This window comes from Phytophthora cinnamomi (genome assembly GCF_018691715.1).
Source record: "Phytophthora cinnamomi strain GKB4 chromosome Unknown Contig106, whole genome shotgun sequence".
Lineage (NCBI taxonomy): Eukaryota > Oomycota > Peronosporomycetes > Peronosporales > Peronosporaceae > Phytophthora > Phytophthora cinnamomi.
In genome coordinates, this window is record NW_027151039.1 from 377,519 (window position 1) to 391,750 (window position 14,232).

The window sequence follows — 14,232 nt, forward strand, 5'->3', positions numbered from 1 at the left end:
TGGCTGAAGGGAACACGTCACCGTTGCACGTCGAAGGTGCTGAAGATGGACTTCTCGACGGTGGGGTACGAGGCGAGACAGACTCAACGGAGACCGGGGCCATGATGACGCTCGAGGCCAAGCTGGACTTGGTGGCACTCGAGGCCAAGCTGGACTTGGTGGCACTCGAGGCCAAGCTGGGCTCGGTGGCGTTCGAGGTCAAGTTGGACTCAGTGGTGCTCGACGCCGAGCTGCGATTGGTGGTGCTCGAGGCCGAGCTGCGGTTGGTGGCGTTCGTGGCCAAGGTGGGATCGGTGGCTCTCGAGGACAAGCTGGGCTCGGTGGCGTGCTCGAGGTCGCGCTGGACTCGGTGGTGCTCGAGGCCAAGCTGGGATCAGTGATGGGCGGAGCCGAGCCACGCTAAGAGGTAGACAGCGGCTAGCTAGATGTACTCGAAAACAGGTTCTCCTAAACTTGCTTGGTCGCACTGCGGGTCTTCAGGGATCGACTTTACGGCGTGAACTGTCTTCTACCAATCCTAGCGCGTCGGATGTGTCACCAACGAAACACGTGCCATGTTCGCCTTTGTGAGTGCATACAAATTTCTATATGTTCGTTTGTGCTACCACGCACATTTTTGTCAATTTGGCCGCGATATTTCCTACGATTACATACAAAGTACCATCTACGGCCTACGTTTCACCGACAATCTTTAATGATAAAACAGGTCATTTGCAGCACTCAATCAGATTAGGGGTCAATGTGGTTCATTTGGTTAAGGTCAAAGGCGTGAAGATGCCTTGCCTTGCTTGAGAGGCAAGGTGCCGAGTGGCAACCCCCGAAATGGCCATACCCAAATGACCTACATTGACCTCGTTGAATCTGACCCAACTAAGTAGGTATACCGATTGTGCTCAAGGCCGATAGGCGTACCGAGTGCTCGACTGTATGGTCGAGCGGAGCGTAAGCTCGAAGGCATTACCCGGCAGCGTCAGGGCCGCTCACCAGGCAAGCCGAAGACTGGCTGTTGCGCGCTTTGGTTGGTGTGGCGATGCGGGCTCCAAAATCAGGGAATAGCCTCGCGGCTAGACCTCGATCTCAGACCACTCAACTCAGAACCTGAGATTAAATCTCAGATCCCAAGCTGGGTGAGGCGTGTGTTCCTCACTCTTGCAATCCCTTGACTTGGTTCTTCCTAAGGCTACGCTGTGGGCCCAGACTTGCGTCGGCCACACCAGCTGCCTCCGAACTCGACAGTTCCCAGATGCCCCCAGACGAAGCTCGCTCCTTGCTTGGAAGGCCCTTGTACGCACGTGCTGAGTCCGCTGTGCCCTGTTTTCTTGAATATAAACACGTTCACTCCACACACACTTAGTCCACTTCTCTTCTCAGACCCTTGGACTCTGGGCCTTAACAGCCTCCTCATTGCTCAGCGACTCCGGCTTCGAGTCGCTTCCAGTCACGACACTTCCTCCGGCGGCTCAGACTGAGAGTCGCACGACGGTCTTCACTCGCCCCTCAGGCCAGAGTGGCCCCGAGAGTTGGCTCGGTCTGAGCCTGCCTTGATCCATGGTTCTCGCTCTGCACCCTGGGACTTCCGCGTACCACGCCTTGATGTAGGCGACACAGCGAAGCTGGGAACCACTATCCCAGATTATTCGCGCCACACGGATACCACCAGCAACCCCAGAAACCACTATCCCAGGTGTTGCTCTGCCGAAACCTCAGAGCGGAGCACCTTCCGCCCGAAAATATGAAGCACCGCCAGGAAACCAGCCAACCAGTGCGAAAAACCAGAAAAACCGATGTCCCGCGTGTGGAAATACAACAACGAAGGCAAACCGGGCCGAAATACGAAAAGGCTTGGTTGTTGAACTTGAATTTATTTAGAGTTAGCTGAACTTGACCGTAGAACACTCGTAGCGACTCCACTTGACCTTGCGCGCGCCGCCGTGGGCAGGGACTTGGTCCCTGCGTAGCAACACGCCCGTCGGCGCAAGACGAACTCCGCAGCTTGCGGTCTTCGGGGCAAAACAAACTCTGATTATTATCATGCACATGCACATACAAAGGGCCTATCAAGTAAGGGTGCAAACATCTCCTGGGTACACCTTGAACAAGGGTGAGACACCCACTAAACTACTGGCTTGGCGGCGCTCGTGAATGCGCGTCGCTGCTTTGGCGTCCTTCCATTGGCCTTTCTGGGTCAGTCATCACTTGATTACACTGATTACACCTGGGTGCAAATCAGTGATGTCCTGATTACGCCAGGATCTTGTGGCCGGGATTGGGCGGACTTGGTCTGTCATCACCTGATTACACTGATTACTCTGGGTACAAATCAGGTGTAATCAGGATGACGCCAAGATTCTGCGGCTCCCGTTGGCCCAAATCCATAGGCGACTGGTCAGGCCGAATCTTGTGTGCCTGACACCAGGGGTCGAAAAGCCACAACGGGGCGACCCTTCAGAGTGACCCTCCAAGCGGCAACCGCCAACTTCAAAGAGCAACTACCGCAGCTCCCAGACCGGCAATGTAGCCATCGCTTGTGTACCCACTTCATATGTGAGACCACGAAGCCGCACTTCAGGCCCTGCAGGCACGCCGTAGGCTTTTAGTCACGTCCTAGGCTTGGAGCGTCAGCTGTCTTTCACCAGTTGCCACTTATCCTCACGAACATCGTGCATCAAGACACCAACTTGCGCCCACAATCACCGTGTCTCAGTTTTGGCACAAGTTGAGGGACTGCCGGGCTGAAAACCTGAGCTGGGGGCAAAAATACGATGTTGATTCCATACTCCGGCTGTCCAACCGATTTGACATGTCTCAATTCTGGCTCGAATTCTGGGCCTCTGAGGCTGGAAATCTGAGCTGGGGGCAAAATTACGATGTTGACTCCATATCTCAGCTGTGGCACCCCAGAGCCGAGATGAAATCAGACGCCGCACGCCACGCCCTCTTCCCAGACCCCAGACTGCACATCTCAGGGTCTGGTCCACACGCAAATCTCAGACCGAACTCCAAGTCACAAAGTCTCAGACTTTTGCCATCACTCTCAAGTCTCAGAACTCCGGGCATTCCAAACTGTGAGGTCACCAATTTGAGACCTGGGGTCTGAGACTTAGGCAACCATGGAGCTTCAAATCACAGACCCAGAAGGCCCGGGCTCAGCTCTCCGCCCAGAGTCCGACTCAAGGCCTGGAACCTCAGATATGTGGCCTCTAGGACGATTCTCAGACCTCCGACCTCAGACTGAATTCAAATCTCAGACCTGGGGGTCTGGGGTCGCTGCAACTCGACGTTCGCAGAGCTCAGTTTCCAGACGTAGCCAGCACAACTTGAAGTATGTACAAAAACCAGACTTGGGTCAAGAAATATCCACGTTTCAAGTGACATGTGGTCGGTACGTGGTAGGGTTTGGGCTTCTGACTGATGGGCCCTGGCCTAGAATTGGCTCGGACCTCGTCACATTGGCGTCGGTGGAGTGTTTCTGCCACGTATCCAATGGCTGGGTGCTTGTGTGGAGAAGTGAAAAGCCCCCGAAGAAATGTAAATCGAGCTTCGTAGTAGGTGTACCGCACCGTGCGCATAAATGACGGAGAAGGACTTCCCGACATTGTACTTGGTCGTGGCGCCGACGTTCCAGTTTCCCAACTCGCAGCTTGCTGGCGTCGCGGACCATGACATGGATCTGAGTCTTGTGCTGCTTCTGGTGCTTCTGGTGCTTCTAGTGCTTCTTCTGGTGCTTCTTCCGGTGCGCTTTCTTGTGCGTCTTCTTGTGCTTCGTCTGGCGCTTCGGCTTATGCTTGGTTAGCGAGTTGCCGCACGACCCGTCGACCGTGACGCGGTCCACGGAGTCCTCCTTGATCGTGCAAGCCGAGACGTCATCCACACGGTCCGTCGTCACCTTGGGGACCGACATGGAGCCGCGCCGAAACCAGCGGCACGGCTCTATGCCGAGCTCCAGACGAAAGCATCTGTGCCTTGGGAACGTCTACCAGGAAGCAGAGCGAGGACGTAGCGGCCACCGCGGTGTCCACCACCAGCAGCTCGCTCCCGTGCCGTGCGTGGTTCAGCAGGATTGACGAGAGCATGTAGCGATGGGCTCCGTTTGCCTTCTACAACTACGCCGATATGGCAAGCGCGGCGCTGGACGCAACGCTGGTGAAACGCCGACAGCACTTGTACGGCGGCGCGGTCGTGAGGGCTTGATTCCCGCGTTGACGTAACTCCAAATGAACCACAACAGGAAGGGGGGGCGAAGATTCCTGGTCCAGGATCGGCATTGGCCAGCCCACCTACCCATTTTCTGCACAACTAGATGTTGGGTCTTCAATTTGAGGTCTTGGTCGTAATGTCTTCATTCTGCTTCAAAACATCTTTTCCCCAGCTTCGTCCGCTTGCTCATTCCGCCTTGCTTCAACACTGCACTCACGTCGTGTGGAAAACTACCGTATTTATGATGATGCGACCAGATTTGCGGTTGCTGTATTTCAATTCTATTACAGCTGATAATAGCTGCTTGAAGTCGAACACGCCCTAAGTGACCTAATTTGAATACTTTTTGGTCGGGTGCAGGGTAACGTCCTCCTGGTAGCCGGCGTCAAACTGAGCCTCGGCGTCGCTCTGCGGCCTTCGGGGAGAGTCTAGTTTTTAGTGGGATGTGTGTGTGTAGGGGGGAGTGTCCTCAGGTAACGAGGAGAGAGGGCAGGCCGTGGAATCTCGTTTCGCGACCGCGACTGGCTGACGGCTACTACAAGTACACTGCGAGCTCTACACACGGACTGATGCGCCAAGCCCATGGAAGACAATTCAGACGTCGGTCACGGCCAAGGAGCGGGACGAGCTCCTCTCAAAACTATACTCGACTGGAGATTTCCAAGGCACCCGATCGAGAACGCAAGGACAAGTACAGATATTACGATCAAGGCGCAACTTTTTGCCTCTTTGCTGTGGTATCCCAAATAGTGATACCTTCTGCTTAGAAGGGCTACCGACGACCCATGATATACAAACTCAAGTCAAAATATCCTCTAACCTTCAAATTGTGGTTGGTGATACGATATCCGAGGCGATCACTACGGAGAGGGTTGTTCTACAATGACAGTACGCACTTTGGCGAATCCAGAAGTTGGTATTATAATGGTACATAATAGGTGTTAATAGGCGTTGCCTGTAAGACGGGGCAACGATCGAGTGGGAAATTAAAAAATGATAAGTCAGATTTTTTTTTTAATGGGGTTGGCAGCGCTGCCAACACACTAGATAGGCATAATAATTAACTAGCCGACTCACTACTGCGCTGCATTTGGCTATACGTATCGGTAGTATCCTCGTCCGGGTTATCGGTCTGTTTGAAGCTGCTGTCCTCTTACCAATATCTCATTTCCTGCACAGCTGGCAGTCAAGTACCGCGAGTGTTTTCAAGAAAATCGCAAGCACACAGTGGAGGCGCGTTGTTGCGGCGGCAGTGACCCGATCAATAGCCTTCGATGCATTTTCCGAATGGTAGTTTGTTTGGTTTGAAATAATGAGCTTTCGATCTAGATCAGCTATAGCATAAACCGATCAGTGACGGAATTACCTGTTCCTTCACTTTCCACCCTTTTTGCTCCTTTTCTCCCCCTTCTTGCAGGCATCGCCTGTAAAAAGTTGACATCTTAGAGCGTCTTTGCCAGGGCTTTTCGTCTGGTTAAGTTAAGTCGCTCCATAGCTCCGATTGGCTAGTCCGGCTTAACTAGACAATTAAAGTTTAACTACCTCCCGGAGGTAGTTAAAGCAAAAATGCGTCTGGTTAAAGCAAATCGTCCGATCGTCTGATGGACGCCACAGAGGCGGCAGCACTGAGTGTCTGCGCCGCGGGGATGACAACGGCAGCTGGAGCGGCGCTGGCCTCTTGTAGAGCTCCTCCAATTCAGCTCCTGACCGTGACAGAGATCGTGGACATCGACGAGTAGAAGACCCACGGGGAGAGGGGTGGTTTACAAAAAACATTCGCTGCAGCAGAGTGACCTTTTTCGGCTTGCTAGAGTTCCTACGCTCCCGCAATTTTGAGTTCAAGAACCTCACACACAAAGAGCACAGTTTTGCCAAGCGAGTCGCTGGTGTTTTGTATTTCTTGGCGTCATCCGGAACGTATCGTGCCACTGCATCATCGATGGGTATGAATGCGTCTGTGCTGTTTGAATCGGCTGACGAGCTAACTGCATTTCTTGTTGGCATTCTGGACGAAGTGGTGAAGTTTCCGGACATTTTGGGTGACTGGAGGCGAATAGAACATGGATTTAAGCGCAAGCAAGGTATCCCCGGGGTGATTGGAGCTGTAGACGGCTCGTTGTTTCAAATTCAACGACCTGCAGACTACGAAGGATTCTACTGCAGGAAGGGCTACACAGCAATCAAAATGCAAGCCATAGTTGACACGGACCTAAAGTTTATGGCGATTGATATGTATCCTGGCTCCTGGTGTGATAAAAAGGTTTGGAATTTTGCACCGTCAAGTAGTCTAGTGCGCACAAAAATGCCCGTCGAGACACATTTGATCGGAGATTCTGGCTACACACTCTATCCGTGGTTACTCACACCTTTTATCGAGCGAGAGGAGGGTGGACGGCTGTCTGATAAACAGAAACGTTTTAACAAACTTCATTCGAGTACGAGAATGTCAGTGGAGATTGCATTTGGGCACTTAAAAGGGAGGTTCTGCAGGTTGAAGACCGTTATGGCTGAAAAAAACAGTGCACAAAGCATACCGAATTATTGCTGCAGCAGTTGTCATGCATAACATTTTTCATTTTGCTGAGAGACGGAACTGAAATTGACGAAGCAATCGAGCCTTCCAACAATGACTCCAATGACGAGCCAGATTCAGTATCCGCTCGAACAGTTCGAGGAATAGCAATTGCTAAACGGAATGAGATCATGCCACTTGCTCTCGGGTAGATTCTCGCTGATTTTCGTGAGTTGGGCTAACATCAACTGCATTGCCTTCGATTGCTGCTGTTGGTGTTCCAGAAGTTGGATCGTTAGTTGGTTTTGGCGCTGCTGGCTTTCGGCAAGCGTCTGCAGCACCAGCTGGTTCGTGGTCTCGGCGATGGTTTCACTTGCTGACTTTGAAATTGCAGAGGCTACCTCCGATATGCTCTTGGATAAAAGTTTCATCCCTTCCGCAACATATTCGCTTTGCGTCTTGTACTTTTTCTTTGGTCTTTGTGTTTCAGGCTTGGGTTTTGGCGGAGGGTTTTGAGTCGTGACCGATCCTTGAGCTGGGTTTTCGGAGGGACGGAGTGATGCAATGGACTGACTAACCGCCTCATCAGAGGTAAGTTCTTGAGCAGCGATGCCTTGTGTCGGCGCTGGGGGTCAAACGGATGATGAGATGAATGGCGTCGAGCTCATACCGTTGCTTTTAGACCATAGGCAATGCATTAGATCGTAGCACGGTGGCTCTTCAGGCGGCGTAGCATTTCCTGTCTGGTCCCGCGCCTTGTTGTACGAGTGCCACAACCGCTGCATGTGCTTGATCTGTGTGCAACAATTGATTACAACATGTCAGAGACAACACGTCATCAAACATTATTCGGTACCGTATTCTTGTACTGATCCACGTCGATCTCTTCGCCCACGGCGGTGCTGACACTACTGGCCAGCAAACCCCAGCTCTCTTTACACAGTTGGTTTGACTTGCCATTATGAAAGCGATCCTTGAGTTGGATGAAGCGATGGCGCAGAAGAATGTCAATGCGAGGGTCTGTCCAGTTAAACGGCGCCTTAGTCTTGTTTTTCGGTGGTCTCCCTCTCTTCGTTTGTCCCGATTTTCCTGCAGGAAGATCCCGATCTTGGGGGCCCTGTTGGGTCTCTGGTAGCTGGGCCTCTGGTGTCGCGCTTGTTGCCGGTGATTCCCACCGTTCTTGGGCATGGCCCGTGCTGTTGTAGCGGATTGCGACTCTCTTGTCTCGAACGTTTGGCCCTGGTCGGCGAATCCTCTCTGATAGCCCTCGTTCGGCGAGGCTGCCACCACTGACAAGCTGTAAGGTTGAACTAGCCACTGCGAGCCTGGATCACATAGACTTAGTTGAACAGCACTAGCAGGAAACAAATCGAGCCCGTCGGTGCTCCCATCGGAGCCCTCGCCATCGCTCGTCATCTTGAACTTTGGGGGCGGGACACGAACCGGTTAAGTGTTGACTCAACAAAGACGAAAAAGTCATCTCGTTAAGTTATCACATAACTTAACCAGACGGAAAGCTGGCAAAGACGCTCTTAGACGTTGTGATGCTTTGCAGAAAAACATGGGATTCGCTCATAGAGCTGTCCCGTACAATGTAGAACTCGTATTTAGTTGCAGAATAGCTTTACACTGAGGGCCATTATTATCAGAGGTACAGTAGATCGGTATCACCATGCCGAATACCAGTTGTGCAAGAAATACTTGCCTCCGTCGTACTGTACCGTGTATTGTGGTTTGCAGATATTTTGTCGCTCGGATTTAGGGCTTAGATCGATCTCTGAGATAAAATAATTCGAAGACATAAACATGCGACATGGTAGTAAATCGACCTCCAGGTGTAGGTGAGTCGTACCACCTCTTCTTACTAAATATAACGGGCGCATCGTTGGTTCTCAGGACACCGAGGTAACGTCGCCGGCCACTGCTACTCCGATACGGCTCTGTTTGACGTGTTTGATGGCTCGTTAGTTTCGCCTGGGAGTGAACTAGCGGCTCCTGCATCACTGGGCTTTCCGCTTCTCTGTGGTGCGAGCTGCTCCCCGCCATGTAAAACCTCACGTTGATACTACGCAACCATTTCACTTCAGGAAAAAAGTTTCGTACGAACTGCTGTAGCTCCTCTAAATAAAATGTAGGGTGGGCATTCACGTACTTTCGAACACGGGTTACCACGTCGTTCGGCCAACGCGACGAGCGGTTAGTTCGATCTCCTTCATCAACCACACCATCGGTCAAAAACAACTTGTACCAACGTTGCAGTGTTCGCACGTTAGGCCCAAATATATCGCTAACATACTGCATACATATTCCATACACATGCATGAGAAAAACGGCTCGCCAACGGTAGTCGAGAGAGTACATGCTGCACTTGTGCACGATGAAGGTTTTCGGAAACTGCGGTGCTTCGACAGATCAGCAGCGCGATCTGCCGACCACTCGTCAAGTGTCCAGATGTAAGTGTCCAATTGCATATTTCATATATATAAAGCGCGGCATTATAATCCGTACACAGACATCGCGATTTAAATTAAATCGGCCCGAATTTCGTTTTTGGATCGGCAATTCGACCACAGATATCGTAAATCGAGATCGATATCGAGGCTGGCGATTATAACTTGGAGGATTTAATGGCCATCTGTTTTTATATCGGGCGCCAGATATTATAACTCGGGCAAAACACTAGGTGAAAACGACAAACGCATTGCAAAGCATAATACATGTACCACGCAAAAGTTCACGAGGTTCATAATAGGAACCTTGAATACCGTATTATTCTACCTTCGTGAATCACGGTCAAAATCACGAGCCTTGTACCTCACGCCTGGCTATGCTATTCGTCACCTGGCTCTTTCAGCGACGATTATGCTCACGCGGTAGGTATCACCGTGCTATGGTATTAAACTAGTTTAGTGTCTGCAGAATGAAGACACGAATGGGGGAGCCGGCGAGATCAAGATCCCTACCGAGGCAGGATTGAGCTCGACAATGTCGATGTTCACTGCTGAATCGTACATCGACGGCGAGTACGAGTAGTACAACAACAACAACGGCTGGATCAGTCAAAGTGTATTACCGAGTTTGAGATTTCCTACAGCAGACATATCTCCTAAAGCACACCCCTCACGAGCCAATCATGTTCAACGGTGAGTCCACCTCACCACTCGAGATCTCCTAAATGACAGCATGTAATGCAACAGAACCGAGCCAAAAGAGCCAGTTATTTTGCAAAGAGCGAGCAGAATGCCGAGGTCCTCCGAAAAAGTGGCAGATTTACTCGTGGTTCAAGAAGCGTGACTTCATAGCAAACTAATATGAGTGAGGGATAGCCGCTCACTTTAATGCTCGTGCAATGGGGGCGGGTGCTACATTGCTGCCGGAGGTTGAGGCATATCTCGTTCGCTGGACAAACTCTACGTAGCGAAGGGAGTGGCAGTGCTTGCAAACGTATCGGTTGATTGCGATATCGATACACGGACTACCGACGAGGAAGAAGCCTAACTACAGTACACGTGCATCGTTGCATTTGTATTTATTATAGGAGTGTTCTTGTGCAGTGTACCTGTACATCTCGTGTACAAGATCAACGCGACAACTTCAATGTTCCAGGGATATCATGTAGGAATTCTCAAATTCGGTACTTGGTAAAAACCAAAGTGAATAGGACATGAACTACCTCTAGTGCTGCGGCTCCTGCTAAGGCCCTGGTTTCTCCGTCTGGGTCTGGGGATAAATGAATATGCAATTCCCAGACGCAGTCCCCAGATTGCTGGTGCTGGGGATTATGTTGCTGCTACAAATACCCTGTCAAAATCGTTTTTCTAGCTTGAGTCTCCTCGCACCATTCAGATCTCATACACAACCCCAGGGAGAATGCCTCCTCGCAGTTGGAAAGTTGGAAATTTGCGTCGCGCCGACACGCAAACAAGCGTCATGGAGATGTTGTTGTCGCCCGCCCCGGATGCGACGCTCCGTCTGATGACTTCCCCACCCCCTGCGCACCCCGCCACCGTGAGTGCTGCTGGCGGCGGAGAAGATCCCGCCCGCGAAGAAGCTCCGGCTGAGACGAAGCGCGCTCCTCCCGGGGCCCCGAGTACGCGCCACAAGCGCTGCAGCGCCGTTGCCTTTGTCTTCGATGGCAACCACGCGATAGTCTGCCTCTCCGAACTGATGCCTATCTCGGAATAAAATCCTCAAACCATTCCCACCGCCTTGGAGGTGGGAATTAATGGCTTGTCTGGGGATAAACAGCCAGCCAATCAGAATCGTTTAATTTATTCCGAGACCCAGACACAGACGGAGAAACCAGGGCCTAACCAGTGAAGCCGCAGTTATCGCAATCTAACTTGTCGTTCACAAGTCATCAAGTTTGTCGTTATAATACACTAGATTTCTGGCTGGACATCAGCTTTTGCGTTATGCTGTCATCATACTTTGCGTTGTAAGCAAGATTCGCAGCCGCAGTCATCACGCTTGCCGTGATTGACTGCAACCATCTGGCGCTGCTGCTAGCTTGGGCGGCTGGAGATTGCCTCCACTACAAATAGCACGGTGACGCCAAAATCTGTTAAGAATGGCCCTGAGGAACCGCATGGTATATTTGTCTCATACATGTAGTTTGATCGCGAAGGGTGTTTACTGTCAGTGGCGATAAACACTTTGGCGATTCCAGGAGCCGTCACGGTACGCTTGTATCATACAGGTGCACACCTAATTTGCAACTGCGTCACGCAGTAAATGTACATGTATACGATAAACAGACAAAATCACGTAAATGTACTCCGTCTTCAAGTGTGACAGGTGTACGTAAGTGATGCGCAAGTATTATTCATTTTCTTGTTATGCCGGCTATGCATGTACATATACAAAGGGGCGAATCGTCCATAGCAACAGACCAATACGTACAGTACGTGCCGTACTCTGTGAAGGTCAAACGATGAAAACGAAATGGGCACCGCGCACCTCATTCCATATTTTGCTTTGCAGCCCACCAGCACTCCTGTGATCAACCCTTCAACTGACGATATCACGAACCCATGCGTCTCGCTCTCATCTTCGCGGTGGCAATTGCGGCCACAATCCATACCAGTGCCAATGCGCTCCCTTCGCCCGCCACTCCCAATGCTGCGATCGAGAAGGAGGCCTTGTCTGCTATCGTTGGTTTACCCGAAGCGGAGGGCGGACGGCTGCTTCGTCGTGTTGAGAAGGATCAAGACGACAGCGACGAAGAGAGGGGCTTCTCTTTCGGGGATCTTTTGAAGAAGCTCAGTCCAGTTCCGGCTGCGGAAAAAGCCGCAAAAGCCGAAAAAATAAGGGAAATGCTGAAGAACGAAGGCAACCACCAGAAGTGGCTTCAATATGAGGGATTGAGGGCTCAACACGGTATCAAGTAGTAGTCGATTGGCACTGGCACATGCCAATGACACGTGCAACGGTGACCTGCACGAATCGGCGATTTCTTCTACTAGTGTAAATGACAAGTTCACGCTACGCGAAACAATACACACCTCTCGTTTGAATTCGGTGCGGATTAAAAAATAAGTGGAGCGTGAAAAGAATATAATAATTTTCTTTCTCTCCCGCTTTTTGTTGTGGTGCTTGGCGCAGTACCATGGACCAGTTCTGTGAAATCTTCTAACGTTATATGTATTCAAAGAGGAGAGGGGGGGGGGTCTCGTGTTGTCGAAAAGAAATCGACACCGCGCATCGTCGGATCCTCCGACCAGCACCTAGTCGTGTGCTGCCGTGCTCATGCGAAGTAGTAGAACTTAAGTAACAGACGTGGGATCGAATTCGCAGTGTGCATTCACACCCGGAGAATATTGAGAGGCAAAACCTCCATGATTGATTACCGTGGCATGAAACGCGAGTAGTGCGCGCTGAGCATCATCGATCGCAACAAGACCGAGTGTCGTCCATACATATCGTTTCGAATTGAGGGATATTGTTCTCACTTAAAACTTATTTGGCTAACGACTACGAAACCTCCACATCTACTGGACGCCTACCAAAATGAAGAGATCACCTCACATAACTGCAGCAGATATGTCGAGATATACCGTCGAGTATGCTCACTTATTCCAAATTGGTTCCACCACAAATTGCTTTCAGGCAATTGGTGTGTCCGATCCATGATTGACTGCTACGATACATTTGCCAGTGTATCCGGGCGCTTTGATATTGGATACTAATCTTTCCAGGTTTCCAGACCCCACTCTTCCCCCGCGCTTGAAGTTCGCCACTTGGCCCTTATCTGCATTTGTTATGACGGGTTTACAAATATATATATGTCGTTGTATCACAAAAAGTCTTCACCACAAATGGCTTACAGTCTACGTCTGTGTCCAATTGATACTGCCCTGTATCAGGCAGTCGCTATCATTTTTCTTCCACCATGAAGAATGTACCCGCCACTTCGTCCCGGACACGCCCGGTGGTTCTGGATTTTGCCATTGTTCAATTTCCTCTCGTCGTGCACAAACCATCCGTCAAGATGGCCGACGAGTACTCGGACGTGCTGCTGCTGCTGCTTGCGACGCCTCCGTGAAGCAAGGTGAGGCGCTGAAGGAGGTCCGCCGGGAGGTGTTCGGCCTTCTAGTCGACGAGGCGTGGAAGGTGGCAATGCGCAGCCTCCATTACTTGACGGCGCAGTGCTTGGACGTGCCCAGCGAGTCCGCATGGATGGACCTGTACAAGTACGGGTGCGACACAAACTTCCTAAATGCCACCAGTCTCACAGGGTGAGCTACAGTGCTGTTATTTTCCTCAAACGAATGTATTAACAGTACGTGATGATGCAGGTCTTCGTTTCACAAGCTACTTCATCGATTTGCTATCAACTATTACATTCCCCGCGCTAGTTTGAGAGGCCATCCACCCAAGCTACGTTACCGTCACCAGGTGTTGGGACTGGTCTTGTGCTTTTACGTAGGATTGACGGAGTCGAGCAGCCTGAGCATGTTGTTTGGTTTTCCTCCGAGCACCTTGGCATGGACACTACGGCGGGCGGGGGAAGCGCTGTCCAATGCGCTAGGCAACTACGCTCCCACGCGCATAACGTGGTCATCTCCCATCCGCCAGGCCGGGCTGGGAAAGCTTGTTGAAGCTCGAGAGCCTCTGCTTAAGCACACATTTGGCTTCATAGACGGAAAAAAATCAAGGTGTGAACAACATTTATTTTGAATTTGGATTGTATTACAAGAAGGTTAAGCTCACGCTTGTTACTGCGTAGGTCCAGCAGCCCTTGAACACCGATCTGCCGATCGCCATGTATAATGGATGGCTGCACTCGATGTTTGTGACCGGGAGGATCTGCGTTGCCGCAGACGGGTGTATCGTTTGGTGCAAGCACAACTGCCCGGGCACGTGGAACGACTCGGACACGTCGTTCGAGTTGCTCGACCCCGTGTACTCCCCCGAAATACGAAAAAAACTCGTCTTGGATTCGATGTTTCCCTGCTCGACCGACACGGTGAGAGTTGTTGTAACCCCTCGTGCTACGGGTTTGCACCATAGAGGTAGATAGA

At 51.2% G+C, this 14,232-nt stretch overlaps 1 protein-coding gene across 1 annotated transcript in view; it reads left to right on the plus strand.

Moving 5' to 3' along the window:
• Positions 1–13,953, plus strand: part of IUM83_17407 (Nucleoprotein TPR) — a gene marked incomplete at both ends in the record, with an annotated part of 29,317 nt that extends 15,364 nt beyond the window's left edge. The window contains 2 exons of the mRNA XM_067942360.1: positions 13,851–13,866; positions 13,938–13,953. Coding sequence (XP_067782507.1) covers positions 13,851–13,866; positions 13,938–13,953 — 32 coding nt within the window. The remainder of the gene's footprint in view (positions 1–13,850; positions 13,867–13,937) is intronic.
• Between the last annotated feature and the right edge of the window lie 279 nt (positions 13,954–14,232).